Below are 27,749 nucleotides of genomic sequence, written 5' to 3'. Positions count from 1 at the left end.
TGAGGGAAATACAAAATCTGCCATATAAGGAACACAATATTACGCCAATCCTCACAATTTAGCAATTTGACAACGTTTACAGACAATATAAAAAGAGGGGGAAAAAGAATTGGAAAAAATGAATCCCTATTGCTATTTTGGCAATTTACAAAAACCTTGACTGATATATAAGCGACAGAATTCTCTATATATACACACATCAGTTGAAGAGGTAAAAAAAACAGCCTACATAATTAACAAGACTGAAAGACTGAGCACTCTATCCTGCGATGCTATCTAGTTGAACTTACCTTTGGTAGTAAGTCGGGTGCTCGCGCTATAGGCCCCTGCAAAATAGTCTTTTCCTGCATACTAATACTCGCATGAGAACAGCAGCACGGAAAGTTTAGACCACAATAAGCTGGTACTTCACCGATAAGAATTCCTGGGTACAAGTCAAGTACCAACTTTTTTCTTTTGTATAACCTTTTTCCCAAAATGTAACCCCTCCCCCCACACCCCAACCCCAGAGAACTCCCTATCCAGGATCCCAATAATGGCCCTTTTTCGCTTTATTCCCTTGGAGACTCACACTGCCAACTTATGGTTGGAGGTGCAGGGTCTTTATCACTAGGCTATCCTTTCATCATCAAGTCAAGTTACCAACTTTAGAGCTTATATAAGTGGATCTCAAAGCAAAATCAAAGGAGAAACCACTGCAGACAACAATTCATGCAACAAATAGTTCTTTGCTCTGCCATTAACCCATGACTTGTTCACGGCCTTAAGAGATCATTGAGCATCACAAGTTTTACGGCACCATCTCCACCACATGTAAGAAAACCATGAGAAACAATTTGAATATCTGTAACAGCTGCCTGAAAACGCAGGAAAAAAAAATCCCTTTAGTTTTGCAAGCTCAGGATCTCAGTGATTTTTCTTCCAACTATTCACACATCTGATAAAAAACGTTACCTGTACCACACCACCAAAACCACGGGAGCTTGGCTGCAAGAAGGTGTGTCTTTCATGCAATTTTGGCCAATGAAATACTAGTTTCGCATTTTTGGCATCCCAAAGTTTTACATCTCCATCTTTACTTCCCGTCAAGAAAAAGCTGGTATGTGGTATGGTAGATATTTTGGAAACACTCCCTGCACGAGATAAAGTAGAATTAGAGAAAGATCTCATTATGTATTGCCAATCAACTATGTACAGCGTTTTCAGCCATGTTCCAGTACCTGTGTGAGCCTTCGGAATATACCAGAGCATCCCATTACGATTCTGATCACCGGTTTTCTTCTGCATGTCAACCATGGAGTTGACACCATGATCACCAATTTCTGTATGCTTCTGCCTTTTTGTCTTTCCAGTAGCTATGTACCGGAAATCATGAAGTCCAACATCACCACCTTTCCCACCCGTCACAATGAGAGGGGAAACAGAACCACTTCCTATATCATTATCAAACACTGCAAGAGAGCGCGCACCTCCTGAAAACAAGCACAGGTCAATAATCTTAGCAAGTTAAAAGCTTATAACGGCTGATGAACTAAACAGAGACCATTATCCAAGTTTTGCTAAGGTTCTGAAGAAAAGCACTACATGTAGACTTTAAGTGGCTTGTACATATTTTCTTGCCAAAAAAGACGGTCATTGAGAATCCGCCCTTTAGCTCTTGACAAATGAAATATCCATGTCTCTCAATCCTTCGAATCCACCAATAATCCATATACATGTAGAATTTTCTTCTCATGAAGGTCACACATTTTCCTAGACACGAGCTTTATCTTTTTGCTATCGAGTAGAATTCTTCTACGTGAGGGTTCTCTTATAGATTAGGTTCATTTTATTGCCAATATCTAGGGCGTTTAATCTTAAATTAAATGTTCTACCTTATGCTTTAGATCTGGGTCTTCGCTAAACTCTCTTTACTTGCTTTTCTAGTTTATTTGTTATTCCTATCCTTGTTCCTATCATTTTGATACTGACATTTAAGAATAATTGAAATATCTTAGTTCTGCATTTCGTCTTTTTGCTAGAATTAATATTAGGAACTGCCATTCCTTCACAAGAAGGAAAAAATGTCATCAGAAAGAACCTTCGTGACACATTATGGAGGCCCGAGATGTTGCTGGTGGAGCAAGTGTGTCCCATATGACAACGTTAACACCACTGGAGCTATACCCTGCGGCAGCTATGATTGAACCACTTGACGTAACATATGTGACATCCCTGCAGCCATTACAAGGCACAGCAGGCTTTATAAGAAAGCAAAAGATGGAAACTATAACAAAAACTTAACCACTGTATAGCAAGGAACAGGAGAAACAGAAAAAAGGAAGATAAGTGTAACTGCTTCATCTTTCAAATCACTCCGACAGTGTTACTAGTTGGAAGTTGGAACTGATATTCATGGTGCCCTTGCTGTTACAAATGACACAATGAAAGAGCAAGGGCAATTAAAGAAAAAATGGAAACAATTTCAAACACTTCCAGCCCCCCGTCACCCTCCAAAGACAGCATAGGGCCTTCTGGGGGTTACAGGGTGGTGTTAGGTACTGGAAAGGCACCAAAAAAATAAGAAAGCTTTTCCTTTAATAATATATCAGTTCAGCTTCGAGACAATTTTGAGGAGATACTAATACTCAGTTTCGGTGTATTATAATACCTAAACAGGAAGTTCAAACAATTTTCGCTGCTTATGGTGTATGGTAATTAAGAAAAAGAGAAGGCTAAGGCCGCCGAATGTTATTAAGTAGCAATGAGGCACTAAAGTTCAAAGAGAGGATATCCAAAAATCTAACTTTTCAGCATGGATACAATTTTGTGGAGATACTAACGCTCAGTTCCACCTAACATAAAGTTAACACGATTTGAGTGCTTACGATGTATAATTATTAAAGCAAAGAGAGGATTCTGTTGGCCGAACGTTACTCCTGCCTCCAACTTCAAGCTGCCACGTACACACAGTACCATCTGAAGCAGCAGACACAAATCTGTGACCACAATGATCAAACTTCACGGCAGATACAGAAGCAAGAGCATATGGTGGAGGGACATTTGCAGCAGGAAGTACTCCATATGTCGCGGTAGCTCTATCTTTGCCAAACTGCAGATATCATAATTTATTCTAAATACCATATCTTAAGAAACCACAATAACACAAGTATGTGACGAATAAACAAGTTTTCAATCTCATGTAAGAACTACGAAGTTTTTAGCTCATACTTACTAATTTGCAAGTACAGAAAATATGCAACATTCCTTTTAGGTGTCAAACTTGTTCAAGATGCAAATTAGCCCTTACTGTTGCAACTGCAAAAAGATCTAACTAATCTATTGATCGTAATATTTTACCTCCCATAAATATATGTGTGTATTGCTCGAGCCAACCAAGAAAAAAGGCCTTGAAGGGTGAGTTGAGAATGCCCTTGTCCTAACATTTTCTACTGTGGCAGGAGGGTCAAGAAATTCATCAAAATCCTCTTGAACTCCCCAGCCGAGACTGGATCCAGCCGTATTGGCATAACCTGGAAGCCCAAATGTAGGTCCTGCCAGAAACCCTGCGCCAACAGTTGCTCCACCTAACCCGAGGTGTGTGCCCTTTTTACTCCCCAGACCCACTCCAGGAGAGACGCAAGTAGGAATTGGTGTAGATTCGAATCCCGCCCATCCATTATGTGGCCAATCAGCTTCTGCCCAGACATTATCAGATCTGTTCGCACAAGGAAGTCCATCTTCCCAATTGAAGAATAATAAGCCCTGAATCAGATAGAAGTAGATTGAGTGATCAGGAAAGATGTCATTGACTTTACAAATATAGAAGACTACTGGGAAATTAAATGTGAAACAAATAAAATACAGACCATATTTACTTTATGGCCAACTGTAATGCGCAGAGTCTAAAGACCAGAATAGGAATTTACTGTGAATGTCTAACAGGCAAAATACTTCCCGAGTAATAAGACACTATCAGAAGGCAGCCAACTGACATTTATTCATCAATAAATCTCTCAATACTTTCCACTTACTAGCCCTATTTAACAACTATGCGCATTGAAATGATGAAGTTGCAAAAGATCAGAGTTCATGGAAAGCGTGAAGCATCAGATACAAATTTCTCCTATTGAAGTGACAGTTGAGATATATTTGAGACACCCTAGAATTTGTACCGCTGATATTCCCACAGCATATAACAAGTTGGATACAGCAAACATGAAAGATACCACGTCACTCATCTTTAGATTCACTTATGCTTATCTCATATCATAAGTAGACCTCTCAAAGTTCATAACAACCATGAAGTACCATGCTCTCAAAGTTTCACAAACATGCCAGCCAAATCAGTTTAACATCTCGATTTACCTCACCCCAAACATTTCAACTTATCCCAGTTTACTCATGCATTCAAGCCATTCTTTTAAGTATGAAACTTAGAGCTGGATGTTAATAATTGTAAAGTGACATTATCCCTAAAGCCACAAGTTTATTTCATGTTACGACCAAAATGATGTATCAGATGCATCCGAAACACTGGGAAAACGTCAAATTCAGATGCATACAATATAGACCGTTAAATAAGCCCCAAAGCACAGTCTCACCTTCCGATTGCTAGCAAGAGCAGCTTCATGTTGATCAATGGAGTTGATGCACAAAGCCTGCTCAAATACAGGAGAATTGCATTCATTAGCTTCAAGAAAGAACTATTTGCCATTAAATGTACCTGTTATCCCTAAGAAATATAAAGTGCAATTCAATACAAAAGGTTTAGGAGAAGAATTACCTCCAAAAGTTCTCCACTTCTCTTATATATCTCTATCGGACTACGAAAAGGCAAAACCTTCTTTGTATGGTTCGTATCTTTTCCCCCAGAACTTTGGAAAGGATGATTATTTGGTGACAAACAAGCAAGAGGAGATCCAGCTGCACTTCTTGGACTACCAAACCTATCTTCTCTGTCATAAGTTTCCTCAACTTCACACTCTCTTACAATGCTGGGGTACATTTCATTCCATCCTTTGAAGGACTTTAGCAAAGTATGCTGTAAAAATTTCTGGTCTTGAAGCACAAATCCCTGATTAGCTTTCTTAAGCTCAGAACAAATATCCCATAATGCCTCAAATGCTGATAATTCATCTTCACCAGTCAACTTATCCAGATCGTTATTTCTATGACAAAGTTTAGCATCTGGCGCTTTATGTTGGGACGGATAATCTTCAGACCAGAAAAGAGCAGTTGCACCTGGATCCCTCTCCAGCAGGACGGATGCAAACTGATTCACACAGTAAGAAGAGATGTGAGTACATATGATCTTTATTAACTTCGCCAGAAGTTCTGGAACCATCCCGTTGTGGGTTGAGACATCGCTGCCATTTACACAATTTAATGAAGTGGATACACTGGAATGTCTGCCTGGAGGTAGAAACAAACCGCTTTCCTCATGTTTCCGAGATAGCACATTTAGCTTGTGTTTTAAAAAACTAGATACATATCCCCAAAAAGAAGCAACCATGACATGCCATCTCTCTTCCGGAACAGACAACATAACATCCCCAAATTGTGCCTGTGACATTTGATTCTTGTTCCGAACAGAAGATCCAGCATCATGAATAGGTAAATCATGAGCCACCATTTCTCGAGTCTCACAAAGCAGTTTTTGTATATCCTTTATGCCTGTCTCGTCTGAAGTTCTTGCCATCAAGAGAGGCTTCACAATCCGGAGAAGAACACTGTAATTTCTTTGTACCAAAGCAGATGCAAACAGTAACAAATACTCTGATAAATCAAGGACAGTGAAATGTGTCCCCACAAAATTTTCTGCAGAAGAAACTGAAGAAAACTGCATCGTGGCTCTAAGACACCATAATGACCAAGACAACCTCCTTTTATACAGCTCTAAAACAGCGTGATAAATATTTTCATCAGCTCCATTACTCCTAAGGGCGAATGACTTCAAACAGAAACAGTCCATGCTACACATAATGATGTATCTTGCAGAAATATAAAATAATTCTCCAGATAGTTCAAGAAATAGCTTGGGAAGGAAAGCATACAATGAGCAACCCTCAAGTTCATGGCCTTGCTCCATCGACAGATATTTATTTATGTAGTCTTGCAACAAGTAGCATCCTGTATACGCCAAACCACAGTTGCAAAATGACAAAAAAATCTGAAAGAGGAAAAAAGAAAAACCTGACAATCAGTCCCTGGAAAACAAAAGCCATAAACCTAATATTTATTCCATAAATAAGTAGAGATACCAAGTACATAAGATGTAGAGGAATTAAGGAGAACTTCAGTTGAAAGGATGCAATTGTCGTCATCAATTCATCTTGAAAAGCTCCAACTGAAAGCTTGTATTCTTCATTCTCTGATAAAGTATCCATGTGTCCCTGAAGACAAGTCATATCATGGTTTACCCAGCTTGGATGTCTCCTTAACATCTTTGACAAGTATTGCATAGACAAGTCTGATCTCATGTGTGATTCTATCCGTAAAGCCACATCCAATGATAGCCAGTTTGATGAAGTTTCATTAAGCATTGCACTCAGCATTTCATGCTGGTATCCAGAGTCCACATTATCAGGCACACTTCCTCCAGTTGAACCACCAATGATGCTCACAGAAGATGCAAGGCATTCCAAAGCATCAAGCTTACATAGAAAATGCGATAAAAGATAGGAAAACTCTTAGTCATTCGACGAAAAAAATCTAATTAAGAACATACAATAGTACATCCATACACACGAACAGGCTGGCTGAGAGGGTCCCCTGGCATTCGATGACATTAAGGTATACCTCCTAAACTGACTTATAGAAGAAAGGGTATGATATAACTCGACGTGTCTTACTTTGATGCTAAACAGTCACATGACTCGCATCAGTTGCAAGATAGCAGCACTTATAATGCAAACACTAATCAGCAAAAAAAGCTCAGCCATGGTGGTAGGCCATCCTACCATCAGCTCTGATGTGGTTTTTGGGAACTTAATCTGCTTTAGTAGGATTTAGGTTGATCATTTACCAAAATTTAGTTTGACATAAAAGTCATTTTCCTTTGAGATCAGCCTTGATTTCAAAACAGAAAAGGGTCAAAACTGTCCTTAAAGTATCGGATTTGGTACAAAAATGTCCTCCATCCATCTATTTGAATAAAAATACCCCTGTCGTTATTTTTCAGGCTCAACCTTACCCCTATTTCTGACGGCTCTTTCTTTTAAATAAAAAAAAGTTTATTTATTATCCACATGTTAGCACTTTAATGGCCTAACTTAAACCCCATCCCAGATACACAAACCCACCTGCCCCATTAATGACCCGCCCCAATTTTTTTTTAACAAACTCGTCTTCTGCGTAAATTTCAGCCGCCACCTTCGGCTCCGGCGATATTACCGGCAGAACCTCCTATTTTGTATTTTTCTTTCAATTTTGCTTGTCTTCGCTCTCCCGTTATGTCACCGACACACACAATTACATGCATTATCTTCCCAAATTAATTCTTATTGGAATCAGAAGAATCAGAGAAAAGTAGAATCGGCAAAGAAGAACAATGGATTCTCCTCTTCAAGGGTTAAAAAATCTCCATTATTAATAGTTCCAGTCATACAGATAGCCCATACCGGCAAAACAATCATCACATATAAGACATTATTAAGACTCACTGCATTGAATTTTTGACTCTCATTGAAGCTTTCTTACATAGAAAAATCTTCTTCAATTAACAACCACAATAGAGGCTAGGGGCATAACACATCACTTCTTGTTTGAAGAATTTGTTGCATAAGTCCGCAAAATTGAAGTAAAAGAGTTATTTTGGATTAAAATTGAAGTAAAATTTGTTGCATCACTTCATGTTCATCTTCTTCAGAGAAAGGGAGACAAGAATAGCGCAAGACAAGTTTAACTGTTTAGCCCTTTCTTAGGCGGGTGGGTCAAAATCAAGTTATGGGTGGGTTTTTTAAAAAGAAAATGGGAAGGGCTTAATTTTGGGCCAATCATTTTACGCCACATAATAAATAAATATTCAATTATTTTATTTTCAGGGACCGTTAGTTTTAAGGTCAAACTTGAGCCAAAAAGAAAACGTTAGGGACATTTTTATTCATATAGGTGGACGGAGGGCATTTTTGTACCAAATCCGATACTTCAAGGGTAGTTTGGGCCCTTTTCCGATTTCAAAAGCCTAATCTAAATTGAGTTTATCCAAGTAGTACTTGACATGCAAAAGACGTTCTAGACTGGGGTTGCGCTAGAGAATCACTTTATACATATCTAATATGTTCTTTTTAGTTCTATAAATATCTAATATGTTAACACATGAATGCTGCAAGCTATGTATTGACTTGAAAAAGAGAACTAATCTAGATCAATGATTTTCCAAAACTTAAATTACATTAAAAAGGACCTCAGCCGAATTTTGTTGTACGAATCTGCTTTACAATAAAATAATTTCCAAGTGTTTGAGAGGACATGAAGTTGGTGGAATGTGACAGTTAAAGTATGAGGTTAGGCCATTGGGTGGTGTTTTCTGATAATTCTGTATCGCGAAGAGAAAAATAATGCTTACATATTGGTAAAAACAAGTTATATGGAGTAGTAGTGGAAAGAGTTATAATGGAAAATAAATTTCAACCTCCAATGATGTAAGTCATTTAATTCATTTGGTGTAAATTAATAGGTTCAGGTGACCAAATAGCAATGATTTCATCAAGAAAAATATTTCACCTAGACCTAAACAAGTAAGTTGTGTTCTAATCAAAGTTAGATCAGTTCTGGTCCTTCTGGATTTCAGATCTCAAAGAGGATCATATCAACTTTACAATCTCGGAGTCCTCAAAAGACCCCACCCCCACCCCACCCCCCCCCAAAAAAAAAAAAAAAAAGCTTGTGAATCCCCAAAATTTAGGGAAACCAAAAGAGTTAGATGAACTTACAGGTAGACCGCATCTGCTTAAGGCAGTGGCCCTCATCAAGATCGCCCATCTACTCAAGGCAGCAGCATTTTGCTCCCCAATAGCATTCTTCATGGTAGTTTTGGCTGCTAACATTAAGCAAAAGTCACCAACGCTTGGATCTAAGAAGGCAGGTTGACGGGATGAGAATATTGACTTATCGTTCAAGGAACCCGTTGGGAAAGCAAGCATTCTAAGAAAAGCATGTGAGGGTTTTCCTAATATCCACTGCAAATGAAGAACTTTAAATGAGTATATAAACAAGGGAACAAGATGCAACCAACACAATCCCTTAAGGGAAAAAAAACATCACTCTCTCTAAACTCTAAACTTCTAGCTGAATACCTCCAGTACGCTTACAAGCCAGTAGTCACCTTTGGCAAGAGCAGATGGAAGAAGCATTTTCGAAATAAGGTAATGCTCTAGCGTTCCACCATAACCTTCAACAAGTCGGCAAATTACAAGCGCGAGCTGCTCATCCCCAAGATTCTTCACACAAACAGTGACAGCAGATGTGGTATCTCCTCCAAGCAAAAAGAAAGCAATTGCAAGCTCCAACTGATGTTTTCCCAGTAACACGTATGCATTCTTTAAAGCAGCTCCCTTATTTTTATCTTCCTAAACAAAGGAAATGGGTGAAACTTCTAAGCAACTAAACGTTGAGTAACGATGCTCAATAATAAAATACAGAAGACTAAAACTTGGATTACAAACAAATTAACAAAGAAGAGTAACAGTTTCACATCGAGAACTCAACATTTTAAAACAGAGGTAATATGCAAATGAATTAATAAAAAAAAAATGTGCTTCTCTTCATCAATTAAGACATTTAAGAGTACTCATGAAACCACCAATTTGAATCTTGTAAAAAACGTACAAGAAGAATATGTGAGAAGGCAAGTTAATAGTAATGAAATACAACAACCCAGTATAATCCCACTAGTGGGGTCTGGGGAAGGTAGAGTGTACGCAGACCTTACCCTAAGGGTGGCAAGTGGGCCGGTCCCGGGCCTAAGTGGGCTTCATGGGCCGGTCTTCACGGTTCCGGGCCCGGGCCGGTCCCAATTTAAACGGGCTTCGCAATCCCAGTCTTCGTGGTCTTTTTGTAGGAACCGGCCCGGGACCGCGCCCACGAACTAATGGTCCCGGGCTAAACGATCCCGGCCCGCGGGCTAAGTGGCCCAAGTGGGCCCGAGGGATACTTTTTTTTAAAATTTTATAGAAATTAGAGAAAAAAAGATGTTAATAAAAATATCTAAGGCAATTCATTGTAAATTTTATTATAGAATTGTGACAAAAATTGTTTAATTCAAATTTAAAGACAAAAATATTGTAAAGAGATATTCAAAGCAATGCGTTATAATTTTATTATAGCATTAAAAAAACATGGCAATATCTTTCTTAGTCTTCCTCCCCCTATGGAATGAGCACAACAAGGTGCTAATACCACCATTGAGAAGAAAAAGAAACTAATCAAGATGTGCCAAAATACAAGTTTCATAATACATGTGCATTAAACGTTGAGTTTATAGGGTTTCTATATTCATATGCAACAACCAAACTTTCATACATGTAATTCCATCTAGTTGGACAAGGTTTAGGAACCTTTCTTTCTCTTAGGCCAAATTCATCGCATCTTTTAAAATATTCTCTAAGTCTACTTCAGGAGCAGGACTAGTGGGTGTATCATCATCCGGTTGAGTTTCATCAAAATCTATTTCTTCATCATCATTTTCATCAATAGTTGGATTACCATAAAGAGCATTCATATATTCATGGTCTAATTGTTCACCGGGTGCAATATTATAGCAAAATTGACTCTCGGTAAATTATAATAAACTATTATCACTATCAAGAATAGCAGGTGTAGGACGGATATGGGGTTTGTTTCGGGGAATTGGGGGAAATAGAGGAGGAACAGAGTGACTACTAGATTCGCCACTCTTGGATTTTCTCTTATTTTTACTAAACAGTTTTTTAAGGAATAGGCCATCTTAATTAATCAAGCATTACAAAGTAAATAAAACAAACAAAACTATAATATTAAAACTTAAGAGTTGGAACGAGTTTACCGAATTGACGAATAACTTGTTGAAAATTGATTATCGTTGAAGACTTGAAGACTTCAATTCAACAACTTCACAATTTTTTCACAAATTGTAACAATAAAGTAAGCAATAGTAGCAATTATAGAAGAATTTTAGAGAGAGATTGTGATAGATTGATGATTTTGTAAGAAAAATGAAAGATTGAGGGGGTATTTATAGTTGAAAAAAGGAAAAAAGTGTAATTATAAAAAGTTTAGGGTTAAAACAAAGTTGGGGGGGTTAAATGGCTATTTTATAAATAGCCAACGGCTATTTTTTAAAGGCCAACGGCCAGATTTTTAAATAGCCAACGGTCCAATTTTTTTTTTTTAAATTATGGTCGTTGGGACCGTTTAGGCCCGCCAAGGACCGGTCAGGTCCCGGTCTCGCGGGCTTTTTTTTCAGGAACCGGTCCAGAAGACCGGCCCACCCCCATGGTCTCGGTTCTAACCGGTTACGGACCGTTTAGGCCCAGAAGACCGGATGGTCCGCGATCCCGGGCCTGGACCGGCCCACTTGCCACCCTTACCTTACCCCTACCTTCAAGAAGGCAGAGAGGCTGTTTCCGGTAGACCCTCGGCTCGGAAAAGATAAGTTAATAGTAATGAAATCTTTTGCTTATTTAACCAGAAAAAAGAAAAGAAAAGAGATGTAAATTTAAGTGAAGGTACGAGAAATATAAAAGTAAAGTTTATGCACTTAATTTAACACGCTGTCAGATTTGCTTTAACATTTTCATAAGAATTATCCCAAATGTAGGGCATGGAAAGACAGTACACAAAATCATTTTATAACAACAATACGCTTTACAACATGTTCCTACTTTCCCAATTTAGATACTGGAAAAGAAAATTTAAGAAACAATTCAAGATAAATGGGTCAAAACTCACTCATAAATAATTGGCCAAAACTCTGTAACATTTCTTTGAAAATATTTGTATCAGGCATACAAATAAAGTAGCAGACGTTTAAAAATTACCTGAAAATTGCGTGAAAGAAATGCCACCAGAGGTTTGTCTTTCTCGTCTTTGCTAATCTTGAAAAGGCCCGCTAAAACATGAAGCCTATTCAATGCAATATACAGAAGTGCACATGCCTTGGGATCTCTATTCTTCAAATATTGCTGTCTTGCCAGCTTTTCCATCTGCAGAAAACCCACCTGAGTCAGAGTTGCGATGCCAAATACAGAGGGAAAATGAAAGCTAAGGATATAAGACATTAGTTGTTCCTGTTTCTTTCACCCCCTTCAGAGGAAAGAGCAAGAGTAGCTGCAGATTCAGTTGGAGATTTTGAGATAACACTCTATTATAGGACCTAATCAATTTAAATCGCTACATTCAATCACAGTTTTGGGGGGGGGGGGGGGGGGTGCGGGGGAAGCTGAAACTGAATAAAGATGGCCCCTTTTCTATTTTTTGATAACTGAGAAATCTGTTGTTTCCTGCATTAAAACTTCGTGGATAATGGGTGCGCCACTCTATCCTTTTCCACTTAAATATTTGAGTTAGTTCGCCAACCAGGATTCAAACTCGTGACATATGCCAACCATACATCCTGTGTTATACTACCTTTTCCGTTGAACCAAAGCCCGGGGACTAAAGATTGGCCTCTTTACTACTGGTCCCGCAGTTCCAATCCACGTGAAAGTAGTAAAAGAAGATTAGCACCCGACTCATTTTACAGCGGAGAGAAAGAGGTTTACTCATAAGCCATGATATACTCAAAATGAGGAACTTCTTACAATAGGCTAAACTTCAAAAAAGAATTAGAGATTTGAATTTGACTTGGCTACTATATTAATAGGGGAAGAAAACACCATAGTGATTATTGAAAAGCTAGTCATATGGAGAGAACATTGTATCGAAGTCTGGTTTTAATAGTAAAATGAATTAAATTCTTGCAATTTGCAAAAACTGCTTTAGGATAATATCATTAATAGGAGAAAATATTCACATCAAAATATGAGAAGAGTGCCACTTAAATTGGATGGAGGAGGTAATAAGGTAGTTAAAATTCGTTACCTCACCGCACTATCACTTAATCAAGAAGTAAAGCTTCTTCTATCATTGAAGACACCTTACAAACAAGAAAAACCCTGAGACATGAGATTATATCATTTTTTTGTAAGGCATGAGATTATATTATCTTCTGCAGCACACCAAAAAATCCATCAATATTTAAGGATAAGAGTTCCTTAATACATAATACAAGTTAACAAGGAAAGGAGTCTTCTCCTCCATTTCGGTTAAATAGAAAAAAGAGTAGAACAGAACCTGAACTCTCCAACCCCCTCACAAATTAGACCCAGCAAACATGAGTAACCTTAATCACAAAGAAGGGAGAGGATGGATCACCAACATAAACACACAACTTAGAACCAAAAAGTATTCCTAATTATATTTATGCACCAGAAAATCTGGGGAAAAATTGCAAGAATTTTCCAGAACAAAGAGCCACATTCCCTTATCACAACCAAAAATGGCAAACTTATGACGAAGAGCATTCATACTTGCGGAGAACTATCACCCAAAATTTATACAGTTGAAAGAAAAATTCAAGTGATGTGACCTCACATTATCTGTTTTGGGACAAATGGAGCATTTCCACCGAACTGAATGTAAGAATGAAATTAAATAGAAGTTGGACGATATAGGCAGAATCACAACTATACAAAGTCAAGACACATCTTCAAGAGTATCCGGAAGAAGTTTTCGACCTCTTCTTGCATTGTTGGGTCACTACTCACTAGGCAGCTGTGGAACATGTTTCTAGTAATTCTGGGCATGAGTTGGACCATGCCAAAATCCATTGTTGAACTCTTGCAACGTTGGAGCAGAGAGGGGCCTAGTAAGAAATCTCTAAGAACTTGGAATACATACCTCAGGCCATTTGGTGGACTGTCTGGCTTGAAAGAAACAACAGAAATTTTTTGAAGGCACAACAAGAAACATTCACAGCCTTAAACAGAGATATTTTTTTTTTTTGGTAGCTTTTTGGTGCAATTTGGTAATTGAACATGATGTAGATGGAATGCTAGACACAATAGAGGGTTTGCACAACCTGTAATTATGCCTGATGCACTGGCTTAGTGCATAAATTTATGAAATCTTTAATTACTTATCAAGAAAATAAAAGACATATCATCATTGTTTTTGTTACATTAATAATTGATAATGAAGGTAAAGAATTGTACGCTTGATAAAATAGGAAGAGCATGGACAGGCAAATGATAAACACAAAAAAGAAAATTTAATCTTCAAAGTCTCATTCTTGAACAGCGAAAGAGGAAGGATTCAAAATTGGGTAGACTAGTTTGAGAAGGGCGGGAACATTAAGAAATGTAGACTTGTAGGGCAATATACTTGGACCACTTTAGTCCCTAAAACTGCATATTGGTAGTCTACATCAGGATGTTGGCTTGGAGATGTTGAATTGTTTACAGAATATACAACTACACAGTACCTCCCAAAAAATAACCAAATTATACAGCTGATTTGTTTTATATCGTAAATCCTAACCCCAAATCCCCCTCCAGGAGTCAACAGTTTCACTTTCCCACTTGCTCCAGTGGTGGATAACTCACTTTCCCAAAACCTCATTTGTCATGCTACAACCAAATTCAAAATCTTAATGGAAAAAAAAGTACCTTCACTCGCAGTTGTGCCATACTTGTATACCATAATCCAACACCCATATCGCGCATTTCTTGCCAAGATGGTTCCTTAGATAACAGAGAATCAAACAAATTCTCTTGGCAATCAGAATGGAAAGCCCATCCAATCAGCCCCGAGTATACAACCAGCTCACCTTCTGATGGCAGTCTGCGAAATCGTTGAACAAAATATAGCTGCTGAAACCTCACTGAAACCCAAAACCTAGGAAGAAAAGACAAGTAGCATCAATGAATGATAATTTAATTAGAAGCAACTATAGCTGAATAATACCCACAAAAATTTTGAGCCTTGTGTGTGTGTGTGTGGGAGGGGGGGGGGGGGGGTATCCATTTATATCACCATTTACAGATTTTGCCAACTCTACTCTAATCCCAAGCATAGGGAAGAGTGATGCAATACTCTCATTGAAACTTTTAGTGTCTATTTCTTTATGACAGTGGTGTCCGGACCAGCTTGTGTACACCTCGACTATTCTACCTGCTACCTCCCACTAGCACATGTACCAGGTAACTCTCCCACCAAGGCTTAGGCTGATGGGAAGAAATCACCTAGTGTATTTTGTCTCCACTGAGATTCGGACGTAAGACCTTACGGTTCTTCACCCACTTCAAAACTTAGTGTCTATATCTAAAGCAAAATTGGAATATGTTTTTCTTGTCTGCCAAAAACTACACTTCTCTAGTTGATTATCACAATACACAAAAATTGACAGAACACAGAAGCTCAAGAACTTAACATAAAGGTTGATCATAAAAAGAATGTTTGAGCCTTTACAAACTTGGCAATTGCCATGAAGATACGTTCACACGCATGGAAAATAAATTATTCTAGACTTCTAACATAGAATTTACCTTCGACCAGGTCCATCAAGGCTATTATAGGCAGAAGTTGACTGCATATTGCTAACTTCATCTAGAAGATGAATAGCAGCACGAATTTGCATCATTTCAGTGGAAGATATAGTTGCAAAATTATGAAGTTTATCAAAGGCTTCTAGAAAGTCAGTAATTTCAGATCTTGCAGGAGAGATAGAGAGCGCATTATCAGATGCAGCATATCCCCAGCTTGAGGAAGCTTGGAGGAAACCTTTTTGAACCTCTGAAGGTCCACCCCACTGAAATGACTTCTCCCCAGTGCTTAACAAGACATGTCCTTCAAGATAGTTTGACAACGAAATGGGAAATATTAAACCACTGAAGGCTCGAAGGCAGCATATTTCCGCCGATAATTTTGAGGAAGCTACGTGTTTACTGAGACACTGCAGAGCTACATATGCACGTTTCCAATTACCTATACACATTTGGAACGCACAACCCTAAGGTCAAACTCAAATTAGCAAGTATTATAAGTCTAAGTAAAATGACTGGAATTTCATGAGTGGCAACATAAGCAGATGAGAAACAAATTGGCAACAATCTTCTGATGACACACAAACCTGGCAGTATTTTCAGACAAGTAAAACATAAAGCTGAAAAAGAAGGTACAACAAAATATTCAATACACAACCGACAGGGTAAGGATTTAGAGGATAGTTACATCCAAGAATAACAAATAGAGAAACAAAACCCAGTACAGGCAAATGATGTGGGTAGAAGATAAAAAGTTTCCCGTACTTTGCAATCATACAAATGTTTCCTGAAAGCAAGTCTGAGCCAACATCTCCCGGAGCAAATGAACACGATTGCTTTCTGATTTTAAGGAAACTTTATGGGATTATTTACCTTGTACAAAAAAACTTTCGTGGGTCATTAGGTTCATGGCGTAAGTTACAGGGATAAAAATACGAAGATTGTTATGCAGTGAAAAATAATGCAAGGTTTTTTAGGTAGGAATTGCATTACCAAGGTCAAATACTAGTTGTATAATTAGTATGATTGTACAGGCTTTGCTTTAATTTTTTATATATATTAAAGATTTATTAAGAATATCTGAAATTATCATGAATATTAGTTTTGTAAAATAAAAAGTTTTATCTTATTTACTATAATAAATCACCTTACTTTAAGGGGAGTTTTGTTAATTTAGGTGCTCCTATCCAAATATTACTAATACTCATTTCCGCATTTGTTAAAGAAGTACCATTAAATGTTGCATTAGTGAAACCAAAAGAGCATTAAGTGTCACCTGCTTCTCCATGAAGAGCATCCAATCAACTAGGGTTTCCTGAAATCTCAAAAGTGCTCCAAAAATGTACAAATATTAGAACGTTCCACTTATTCGGAAGAGCACTTTTATAAGTCAAACAGCCCAATATAAATCTAAATCAATTTTGGCAGCAGTAAGCATTAGATGCTCCTATTTAGGCATGTTCCTGACTTTCACAACCTCATAATTATGGCTGGGCATCAATTCATTCATGCTGAAGAACCAAATTGCACACAGCTGAAACAATTTCACAAAGTTTAATGTATTTTAACCAGCTTTGGTTTAAATTCTCAACACTGAATATCACCATCGTGAGTTCACTAGGAGAGCCTAAGAATTAAAAATGAAGACAAGTAATAAACTTAAAAAACAAGCTCAATTCCTTATCAAGTTTTCTTTACTTCATAAGACCAGGTTTTGGCAGCAGGAAAGATGGAATACCAGTTGCCATAACTAAAGAATAGCATTGCTGCTGAACTCTGTCACGTCTTACAATAGGACAAAAAGCTAAGAATGAGGTATAAATCACAAAGAAATTCTGATCTTCCCACATCAGGAGGGCCAGATACTACGTATTAAAACCAAACAACAATAAATTAAATTTCTCCTCCTAGTTTATTTATCCCTAACGAGCTCATCAAGTGACTTCTTGTCCTCCTAAGGACGATACTCGAGGCATTTAACTAGTATTTAACCAAAACGGCAAAACCAACTTAAAAATGCATCTTTACTATTATCTATTAATAGATTTACCCTTCTCTCAAAAAATGCACCTTTACCGCCTTTTTTTAAACTTTTTTTCCCCAGAGCAAATCAATTCTTCAGAAAACAGTCGAGAAACAAGATTTTAACTTTAAAATAAAAGTCCATGTGTCATTACTTTCAGAAACTTAACTTTTACACAAAACTAAGATATTTGGTTTTCAAAGAGAGCACATAGGATACCATCATAGAAAAATATTAATTGGACAATAAACCTGTTCATTTGTAAGGCAAGCAGGACACGGACATATGTTACCTAGTTCAAAGGAAAGCATAATAAGATAAACAATAAGATCCATTGGTCAAAACGGGATGATTATTACAAGACAATTTCTGCTGATGAGAGACAAAATTCGGAGCCTATAAGTATCACGAAAAGTAGATTAACGTTGGAGAAATTTGTTCAAATTGTATGCTTATACAAGAAATATTTGACTTTACTAGCTGAAGAGAAAAGAGTGCACTTCAGTTTTTAGTTTGTCAAGAATCTGCTAATTATTTGGTTTAGAAGTTCAGATATAATAGAATTTACTTCCTAGATGCACATGTAAGTTCCTTAAAGCAGCCAACCACAAATTAATTCGTAAGAACACAACAAATGTTTTGCCTAAATCGTATTAAAATGTCTTCCATTAAAGAAGAAGAGGACTTGGGTATTTGAGTTAGGGAGTGGGGGAAGCGGAAAGAGCATCAACCAATTCATAAATACCTGAAAGTAAGTTTACAAGAATTGCCTCCGGGTGAACAAGAGGAAGAGATCCCCCTACAAGTTCTGCTATCTCTAAAATGCTCCAGATCCCATTTTTAACAGAAGTAAAGCCTTCTTTAGATTTTGTCAAGCTACTAAACAGTGAAGTCTCATTGACCACTTCCATTTTCAAGGGGAAATTAGCCTGATACTGTGCATAATCATAATTTTCATGACCATAAAATATTGGCACTTTATTAGAACCATAGTGACAGACAGAACTTTCCTTGCAAACTTTTCCACCAAGTTGGGGCAGAAGTTTCTTGTTCATAAAGTATGAGAACTTGCTAAATAGAGAAATATATTCATCATGAACAACCACTATCATGGCTTTGGGTCCCCAAAAGAAGTCTTGAATGGTAGGGTTAGTATCACTTGCTGCAAGACATACCCAGATGTTGCCTTCAAATGATTTTTCCGGTTCCAAATTGCATTGACCTCCACACCGCTTTTGAGTATAAACCTGCACCTTACCTCTTGAGCAAACTCCAAGTAAAAACTGACCATTCCCTATCGTCAACCAATTTGAAGCAACAACCTCTGCATCAAAATATAAAGTGTCTTCTAGTATAAAGCTGCCAGCGTCCTCAATTCGCGCACATTCCCATATATGAATAGCAGAAGTACTTAAGTGACCTTTTGAGATAGTTGCAATTTTTCTGCCACAGACACTTGCAGATATAGCCAAAATAGGACCCTGCTGCAAAGCAATCCTACCAACAAGAAACCATTGAGAATTCGAGCTCCCAGCAGGCACACTTCTCCATAATAGCAAGCTACCATCAAGACAACCAGTGACCATATGATAAGCAAAGTAGTTGCTATATAAATTATTAGCAAAAATTTCTTCAGTTAAACCAGAGTTTGTGGGACAGATCACAGCATAACTTGAAATCTTATTATTGTCATGAGGTTCTGGCAAAACTGATGAACAAGGTTCAACAGAGACAAGGTATGTATAACCAGAATAACTACTCTCAAATTTCCATATATTGTTCTGCAAGGTGTTTGCACTGTCAAAACTGCAACCACAGCGTGTTTCAGACAAATCATAGTGATGAAGGTCAATTTTCCACGATAATGCCTGAAAGCCTTTTTCCCACACAGCAAACAGCAAAAAGCTATTTATAATAGTTTTGTTACAAGTGGAAGGCAACGGAATTGAAAAGACGCTATCCGGCCCCTGTCCATGACTTCCAGCGGTAAGTGGTATAGTACATATTTTGTCACAAACTATTTCCAATTCTTCAGTTTTCACAGCCTTAACTACTGATAAATCTATTCCATCTGCATGTCCAATGATAAGAATACGTTCTTCACTTAACAGAGTGGGTGCCCATCTTAAGCTTGTATACTTGGGTTGTTGAGGGAGTGCAATCGCGCCTTTTCCAAACAGCTCCCAAGATGGGCTCAAAGTTGGGAGGCCCACAATAGTATTTGAAGCAGAAGAAAACAACCAAAAGAGGAGCTTTCCATCAGTGTCCAGGGAGGCAGCAAATTCCAACTCAGATAAACAAGGATGAATTGCAACTTGCAGAATTTTACTGCAGTGACTGTCTGCATTTGAAAGTCCCCTTGCACATAATGATAGTAAACATTCAGTCTGACATTTATTTGGAGGCGACTCGTCTGTGCTACTCAGTTCTGAAGATACCTCTTCACCTTTGGGGAATTTTGAAGAGTATAACTGCGTCCAGGCTAGAGAGTTACTTGGTAATAGACTAATAAAAGAACACACTGTTGGTGGACCAAAGACCTGATTTCTCATAATAAGGACTTTATTTAAGAGCAATCCCCTTGGCACCTCGTTAGGACTGTTCGACTCTTTTCTTTTCCACAATGTCACCCTTGGGGCTCTCAATGGAGAAAAATCATCAAGACAATGAATAGCCCAAAAGGTCAGTGTCGTTTGAGGACCTACGGCAATCAACCATTCACACCTACCAGCATTGCTTTGTTGGTGTTCATCTGATGAGGAATATGTCACAGCTTCCCCATTGACAGTTATTATACCATTAATATCTGTTGCCCATCTTACAGACACATCCAAGCCCAGCATTCCATTTAATGCTTGGTTTACCTCAACTACAGCGACAACACGAAAAGAGAATTTACTCAGTTTGTGATCATTACTATCCTTGCCAACTTTTCTAACCCTCCCATCATCAATCTCATTCCAGAGCCTTACAGCTCCATCTAAACAGCATGTTAATAACACCAACCTCCTAGAATAGCTGCCATCTCTAGTTGACTGTGTAACTAAAGATGGTCTCCACTGAATCATAGAAACTGGTAACGGATGGTGTAGCATAGCTTCTAAATGTCCGGAGTCTGCATCTCTTTGACATACCAAAACACATTTGTGTCCTGCATGTATTCGAGAACCCGAACCTTCAAAGTGCAAACTATGTGAAGGTGCAGCAGCCAAAGGTCCTTCAATTGACCAAGTAGCAGAAATCAGAGTCTGAGGCAGTTCTGGTTTAAATCTCCAAGCCATTTCCCATGACCTCTCCTTCTTTCTCCACAATATCAATTCAATGCCACCTGAAACTATCCCATCTCCTGATCCCGTCCATGTGATTGACTCCACCTTTGTAGATTGTACTAGTGTTGAGGTCTGGCTCCAACAAAAAGAACCTGAATATGAGTAAATAAATTTATACATCTAAGAGGGATGGAAGGGAGGGGAGAGAGAGAGAGAGAGAGATTTAATATCCAATTAACCAATAGTAGTAATTTATGTTAGCAAAACAATTGCTTAAAGTTCCCATATTCATATCCAGTCAGAACCAGATCACCTCCTAATGAGCTTTTGAGTTTAGCGCATAGGATCCAACTAATGCAAGAGTATTCTTTTTATTTCCAAGTACATTTAGATGATACACGGCTCTAACTATGTAACCTACTAAAGAAAAAAGCACCCTTTCACCAAGTTGGACATCCCACTGAGCCATTCTTATTAGGCATTGATTTTCATCTAGCTTTAACCTCTAATTTGCAAGAACCCCTAATTGGCCTTAAATAATTCAGTGTTGGACTGTTGAAATGAAATAGGCTAAAATAAAGCAAAATGAACACAAGGATTTCAGTAAGCCCACCCTAACTAACTTGTGATTGAGACGTGGTTGATTAAATTTATTGACTTTTACTCTCTAGTTCTCTAGTCAGTTTTGCGTTGTGATCAGAGAATTGTCTTCTACAACTCCAACCCAAGGACCATAATACAGGTAACTTAAATTGATGCCAGAGGACAACAAGCCAAAACATTTGCTCCTAAAGTAAAAATAGTATGGCCATTCTCCAATGCATTACACTGCAACTCGTGCATTGACTGTACCACTCATATTGCTTGATCCGGAGATCCAGAATGACAGCAGTTTTGTATCAAATTACAGGGGATATATCTTAAATATTCATCAAAACAAAAGCAACGAACTTGTACCAGACTAGTATACACAATTTTAGATAAGTAAGTAACGCTGTTATTCAAAAAGGCAACAAGACAGTGCTGGATAGGTAAAGAAAGGAAAAAGATCGTTCCTTTATTAGATTAATAAAGTGTAACAAAGCAATCAACGACATAGCATATTAGTATATACATTCGAGAGCGAGATCAGAAAACTGAAACTTACTATGAGAAGCGTCAGAATTGTAAGAGAACAATCCAATGCAGTTATCAAGTGCGGCGGCAAGGTCTCCAGAAGAAGGCGTCACTGGAGACCAAGCGACGGCGGAGACAGTGCCAGAGCCGTCGATTGACAGCTCGAGAACCTGCTGAAAAACTGTGCCTGTTACAGTCTCAGTTTGTGAGAGAGGGTTAGGGAATTGACGTATGACGAGGAGAGACGAGGCACCGTAGGCGATCCATGAGTAGCCAACGAAGTTCGGCTGCCAGTCAATTGCTGGCTCGAATTCGGATGGAGATTTTGATCGGTTCGGTGCCGGAGGTATGATCTCCGATTTGATCAGCTGAAGTGGTAACTGCGAAACGACGTCGTCTACTGAGTCACAGTTACTGATACTGTGACTCTCCATCGAGGAGAGTTTGAGAGAACGGAGGAGTTCCCGTCGGAAGTCTGGCCAGATTTAGCTTCGAGTGAATTGTAGACGAGCTTGTAAATCTTTGTTCCCAAAATCCAAATTATGTTGGGTTTCAAATAAGTCAATTGGGACCTTTAACTCTTTAGGACTTCCAATTTATGTGTGAATCCACCATACAAGGATCCCATGGTTCATGAACAAGTTATCCAGATAAATAGTTTTCCCTCTCTCTCAAACTCTCAAGATGTGATATACCTTTTTTTTTTTTTTTTTGTCTGACCCAAAAAAATTGATAAATTTATATAAAAATAATTTAATTTTAAACTTCTTAATTTTCAAGGTAACTTATAGTCATAGAATAATTATTTATAACTTATTTTGGACCATAAATTTTAATTTTTTTTCTTTTTAAACTATGGAGTATGTACCCATTAGAGTGCATCACATTGATAGGATGGAAAGTACAATACAGAAGATACACAATCACCCTTAAAACTTGTCTCCATTTGTTAGCTATAAACTTAAAATTTACGACCTTATTACTATTATCCTATAATATGACATAGTAACTTATTAATAAATTTTATCATTTTACATAAAGAAAATTTAATTTGAAACTTAAAATGACATATATTATCATATTCTATAGAAAAATAATTATATAAATTTTGAATCCTTATTTTAAACGTGAAAGGTTTTTGTTATAACTTATAAATACTTTCTTTTTATTGAGAGTATTGCATGACAGTGACTTGTAGCTGTATTTATGTATATAGCTATATGCATAGTTGAGGGTACTTTTGTAATTAGCTAACATAGTTGGTGAAGTATTCTTTCCATATGTGTATATGTATAACACAATATAGAAATACATATCAGATTTCTCTTTACCAAATTTATTCTCTCTCCGGAAGCTTCCACTGGTCTCTTTTCTTCTCTTTCGTATGTTCCTTGTAAGCTCAATCGCTACATCAATGGCAGCTTCTGCTTGCATCTTAATTCTTAATTTTGACATGGTATCAGAGCTAAGGCTCAGTGTTAACTCAATTCTCGTTCAGGCTCATCTCTTTCATCACTAGTCTCTGTTTGTTTTGAAGTTGCAAGTCAAAATTAGGAAACCCTAATTTTCACCCAAAGTTTTTCAGATTTGTCGATTAACTCATCTTATATCATGGCGGTAGATGGCGATACTTCGGATTCAACTAATTCACCAAATGTAAACAAAGATACATTGGATTCGACCAATCCTTTGTACATGCATCCTTCAGAGAGTGTCGGATCGACACTAGTGCCAGTGGTATTTGACGGAACTGGTTATAGATCCTGGAGAAGAGGCGTCCTCAGAGCCCTTTCAGTGAAGAATAAGGTCGGTTTCATCACCGAAAAATGTAAGAAGCCAGATTCCGCCCATCCGATATTTGAGTAGTGGGAAAAATGCGACGACATGGTGATATTGTGGATTCTCAACTCACTTTCAAAGGATTTGGCAGATAGCTTACAGTATGTGGTCGATGCAAAAGAATTGTGGCAGGAACTGGAGGATAGGTACGATCAGACGAATGGAGCGAAATTGTACCAGCTTGAAAGAAAAATTAACGACCTAAGTCAGGGAACCCTAGACATTACAGGATATTATACAAAAATGAAGAAGCTTTGGGAAGAGTTAAACACATTAAATGCACATGCACAATGTAAGTGCCAGTGTACTTGTGATGCCAAGGCAAATATGCACAAGGCTGAACAAGACATAAGGCTAATTAGGCTTCTAATGGGTTTAAACGAGGTCTACACAGTTGTGAGAGGAAGCATTTTGATGATGAATCTGTTGCCCAGTGTTGCACAAGCCTTTTCTATCCTAATCTAGGAAGAAAAACAAAGGGAAGTTAGGCCAAGCAACCATCTGATGATGGAGACTGCTTCAATGAATGTCAGTGGTCTTGCAAGTCCAGCTTTTAGGACAAATTATGCTCAACAGAGGAACACTATAGGAAACAACTCATACAGAGGCAGTTATCCATCCAATAGGTCACGCCTGTTTTGCGACAACTGCAAGAAGCAAGGACACACTAAAGATAAATGCTATAAACTACACGAATTTTCCCAGGACTTCAAATTCACTAAAGGAAAAAGTGTGGCATCTGCTGCAAGTGTGCATGGAGGACCTAGAGGGATAGTTCCTGGAGGATGCAGTGAAGTTGGTGCTGGAAATCAAAGCATGGGGATTCAAAACCTGACAAAGGAGCAATATAATCAGTTACTGCATCTGTTGGAGAACTTCCATGGTGGAAATGCAGTTGAAGTCTCAAATAACATCACTAGTGGGGCAGCAAACTTTGCAGGTATATTGGCTTGCTCTACTCGTAAAGAAATTATTGGTAATCTTTCATGTAAATGCTTCAAATCATCTGCTGAATATTGGATTTTAGATTCTGGAGCTTCTAATCATATGTCCTATAACAAAGCCCTATTAACCAACATTAGAATTCTACCTTATCCTTTCCTAGTAACCTTACCAAATGGATATAAAGTTAGAGTGACAGAAATTGGTGATGCAGTTCTTAGCCCTAAGCTAACTTCACACAAAGTGTTGTTTGTTCCTAGTTTTAAGTTCAATTTGATCTCAGTTCATTGTTTAGCATTATACCTTCAGTCAGTTGTCCAATTTTCTGATATTTCATGCATTTTACAGGCCCCTTTAATGAAGAGGCCTCTGGAGATTGGTAGAGCAAGGAATGGTCTGTACTTCCTCTGCTCAAAATGCCAGTTCCTTGGTTCAGCTACTGTCCCCACTTATCTCATTTCAAATTCATGTTCTGCTTCTACTAGCAATTCAAAAAACAATGCACAACCACATAAATCACTCACTATAAATAATGACAACTTAGAAACTTGTCCTGTTAATTGTCTTTCATCATCATCTGTAAATGTTCCACTTTCAAGCAATAAGAAAGGTTCTTGTACATCTTCTTGTTCTACTAATATGTGTGCATCCTTTTCTAATTCTTCATCTTATGGAAATTGTGTTGACTATTTGTGGCACAACAGATTGGGTCATGTACCTTTTGTGAAAATGAGGGGAATATCATCCATACCTGTAAATTTTGCACCCAAACAACCATTCTTATGTTCAATCTGCCCTATGGCCAGACAAACAAGACTACCATTTTCACAGAAAAATACATCATCTACCAATGTTTTTGAACTATTACACATAGACCTCTGGGGGGCCATACCACACAATCACACATGACAATTATAAATATTTTCTTACCATAGTTGATGACTTTAGTAGGTCAACCTGGACATATCTTATAAGTTGTAAAAGTAATACACTTAAGTTCTAAGAACCTTTGTGTGTATGATAGAAAACCAGTTTAATTCTTCCATTAAGTCCATGAGGTCTGACAATGGACTGGAGTTTGTCAACAATGAAACTTCATCATTTTTTCATTCCAAAGGAATTATACACCAGAAAACCTGTCCATACACACCTCAACAAAATGATGTGGTGGAAAGAAAACACAGATATTTGTTGGAAAATGCAAGAGCCTTACTGTATCAGTCCAAGTTACCTATCAAATATTGGGGAGAATGCATCGGCACAACCACATACTTGATTAACAGACTACCCTCTACAATCCTGAATAACAAATCACCTTTTGAAATGTTTTACAAGAAGAAACCCAATTATTCACACCTTAAAAGTTTTGGATGCCTATGTTATCCTACCACTCTTAAAACTCATAAAGACAAATTTGAACCCAGAACTGAGCCTCATGTTTTTGTAGGTTACCCCTTTGGCACAAAAGGTTACAAGGTACTAAACTTAGCCACTAAAAGAATACACATTTCTAGAGATGTATAATTTCACGAACATGTTTTCCCTTTTCTAGTGTCTTTTGATCACACTTCTCTTCCTTGTGTTTTGCCATCTTTTCATTCTGATCTTGCGTGCGAAGGTCATAGAAATGATGCCTTGAGTAATAGTCAGTCACCAACTGGGACTTCACCAAATTTTGTCACCAACACTTCTTTACCAGGTGATCAAGATATTTCCTCACTAGTTGATCAAAGCAACCATTCACCTATTGATGTAGGTGTTTATGAAAATTCACCTATCCTTTCAAATACTTCAGACCAACATACCACTGACACTTCCTCATTCCCAAGTCCTACACGACCATCCAGAACAGTCAAAACACCAAGCTACCTAAGTGAATATGTGTATTCCCTTCCAAATCCAAAGAACAATACATCACACACTGTCTTGCTCAATTTTCCCCTTTCAGACCATCAACATATTTGTTTTACTGCTCTAAACAAGGATAGTCAGCATATGATGAGAAACATTACTCATGAATCTAAGCCATGTTCTTATGAGGAAGCAGCCTTAAACCCTGCATGGCAAGCAGCCATGACACAAGAATTTGAGGCTTTGTATGCTAACCACAAATAGGATTTAGTGACATTGCCTGAAAGTAAGAAAGCCATAGGATGCATATGGTTGTATAAAATCAAACACAAAGTAAATGGGATTGTTGAGAGATTCAAGGCAAGACTTGTGGTAAAAGGATACACACAACAAGCAGGAATAGACTATACTGAAATATTCTCTCCAGTTATCAAGATGACAACTGTTAGGACCCTGATTAGCATAGCAGTTAAAAGGGGCTGGAACCTATTCCAACTAGATGTGGACAACGCATTCTTACATGGAGATCTACATGAAGAGGTGTATATGGAGGTACCACAGGGACTGCAGATTGAGGTTCCTGGTCTAGTTTGCAAGTTAAACAAGTCCTTGTATGGACTGAAACAAGCAAGTAGATAGTGGTATGCTAAGCTGACTGAAGCATTATGCACCAGGGGTTTTAGACATTCAGAAAATGATTACTCATTGTTCTGTAAAAAGGATAGCTTTTCAATTGTATTTGTGGCTATCTATGTTGATGATGTGATTCTTACAGGTACAGATGTAGAAGAAATTAAGGCACGAAAGGTTTTCCTCCATGATCAGTTCAAAATCAAGGATTTAAGGAAGTTGCACTATTTCCTGGGACTGTAAGTGTTCTACAAAGATAATGGGGTCCTCATTTCACAGAGGAAGCTCACTGCAGATCTGTTGAGAGAGTATGACAATCAGTATACTATAGTCTCTTCTCCTCTTGACTGTACTGTCAAGTTGAAGGAATAAGAGGGAACCCTGCTGGCGGATCCTACTCACTATAGAAAGTTAGTTGGGAAACTTAACTTCCTCACCAATACAATGTTAGACATTGCCTATAGTATTCAACACTTAAGTCAATTCATGCAAACACCTAGAGAACCTCATCTTAAAGCTGCCCTCCATATCTTAAGG

At 37.9% G+C, this 27,749-nt stretch overlaps 2 protein-coding genes across 2 annotated transcripts; one reads left to right on the top strand and one right to left on the bottom strand.

The window, feature by feature from the left end:
* LOC104087701 (uncharacterized) lies at positions 1-22,612 on the bottom strand. The gene is made up of 16 exons (XM_009592249.4): positions 21,982-22,612; positions 18,311-20,986; positions 15,546-15,984; positions 14,667-14,895; positions 12,000-12,164; positions 9,279-9,551; positions 8,916-9,161; positions 6,243-6,635; positions 4,766-6,151; positions 4,584-4,640; positions 3,340-3,744; positions 2,868-3,091; positions 2,081-2,214; positions 1,221-1,472; positions 955-1,133; positions 1-857 (listed from the first exon to the last, which is right to left on the bottom strand). The coding sequence occupies exons 1-16, from the start codon at positions 22,382-22,384 to the stop codon at positions 756-758; spliced, it is 7,563 nt and encodes a 2,520-aa protein (XP_009590544.1). The 5' UTR covers positions 22,385-22,612; the 3' UTR covers positions 1-755.
* Positions 22,613-23,561: 949 nt separating this feature from the next.
* Positions 23,562-26,846, top strand: LOC138906258 (uncharacterized). Its single transcript, XM_070194791.1, has 4 exons — positions 23,562-23,778; positions 23,881-24,173; positions 24,255-25,341; positions 26,284-26,846. The coding sequence occupies exons 1-4, from the start codon at positions 23,562-23,564 to the stop codon at positions 26,844-26,846; spliced, it is 2,160 nt and encodes a 719-aa protein (XP_070050892.1).
* Positions 26,847-27,749: the final 903 nt, after the last annotated feature.

This window comes from Nicotiana tomentosiformis, chromosome 1 (assembly GCF_000390325.3).
Source record: "Nicotiana tomentosiformis chromosome 1, ASM39032v3, whole genome shotgun sequence".
NCBI lineage: Eukaryota > Viridiplantae > Streptophyta > Magnoliopsida > Solanales > Solanaceae > Nicotiana > Nicotiana tomentosiformis.
Note: the sequence above shows the minus strand (reverse complement) of the source record. Positions and strands in the feature narration are given on the sequence as shown.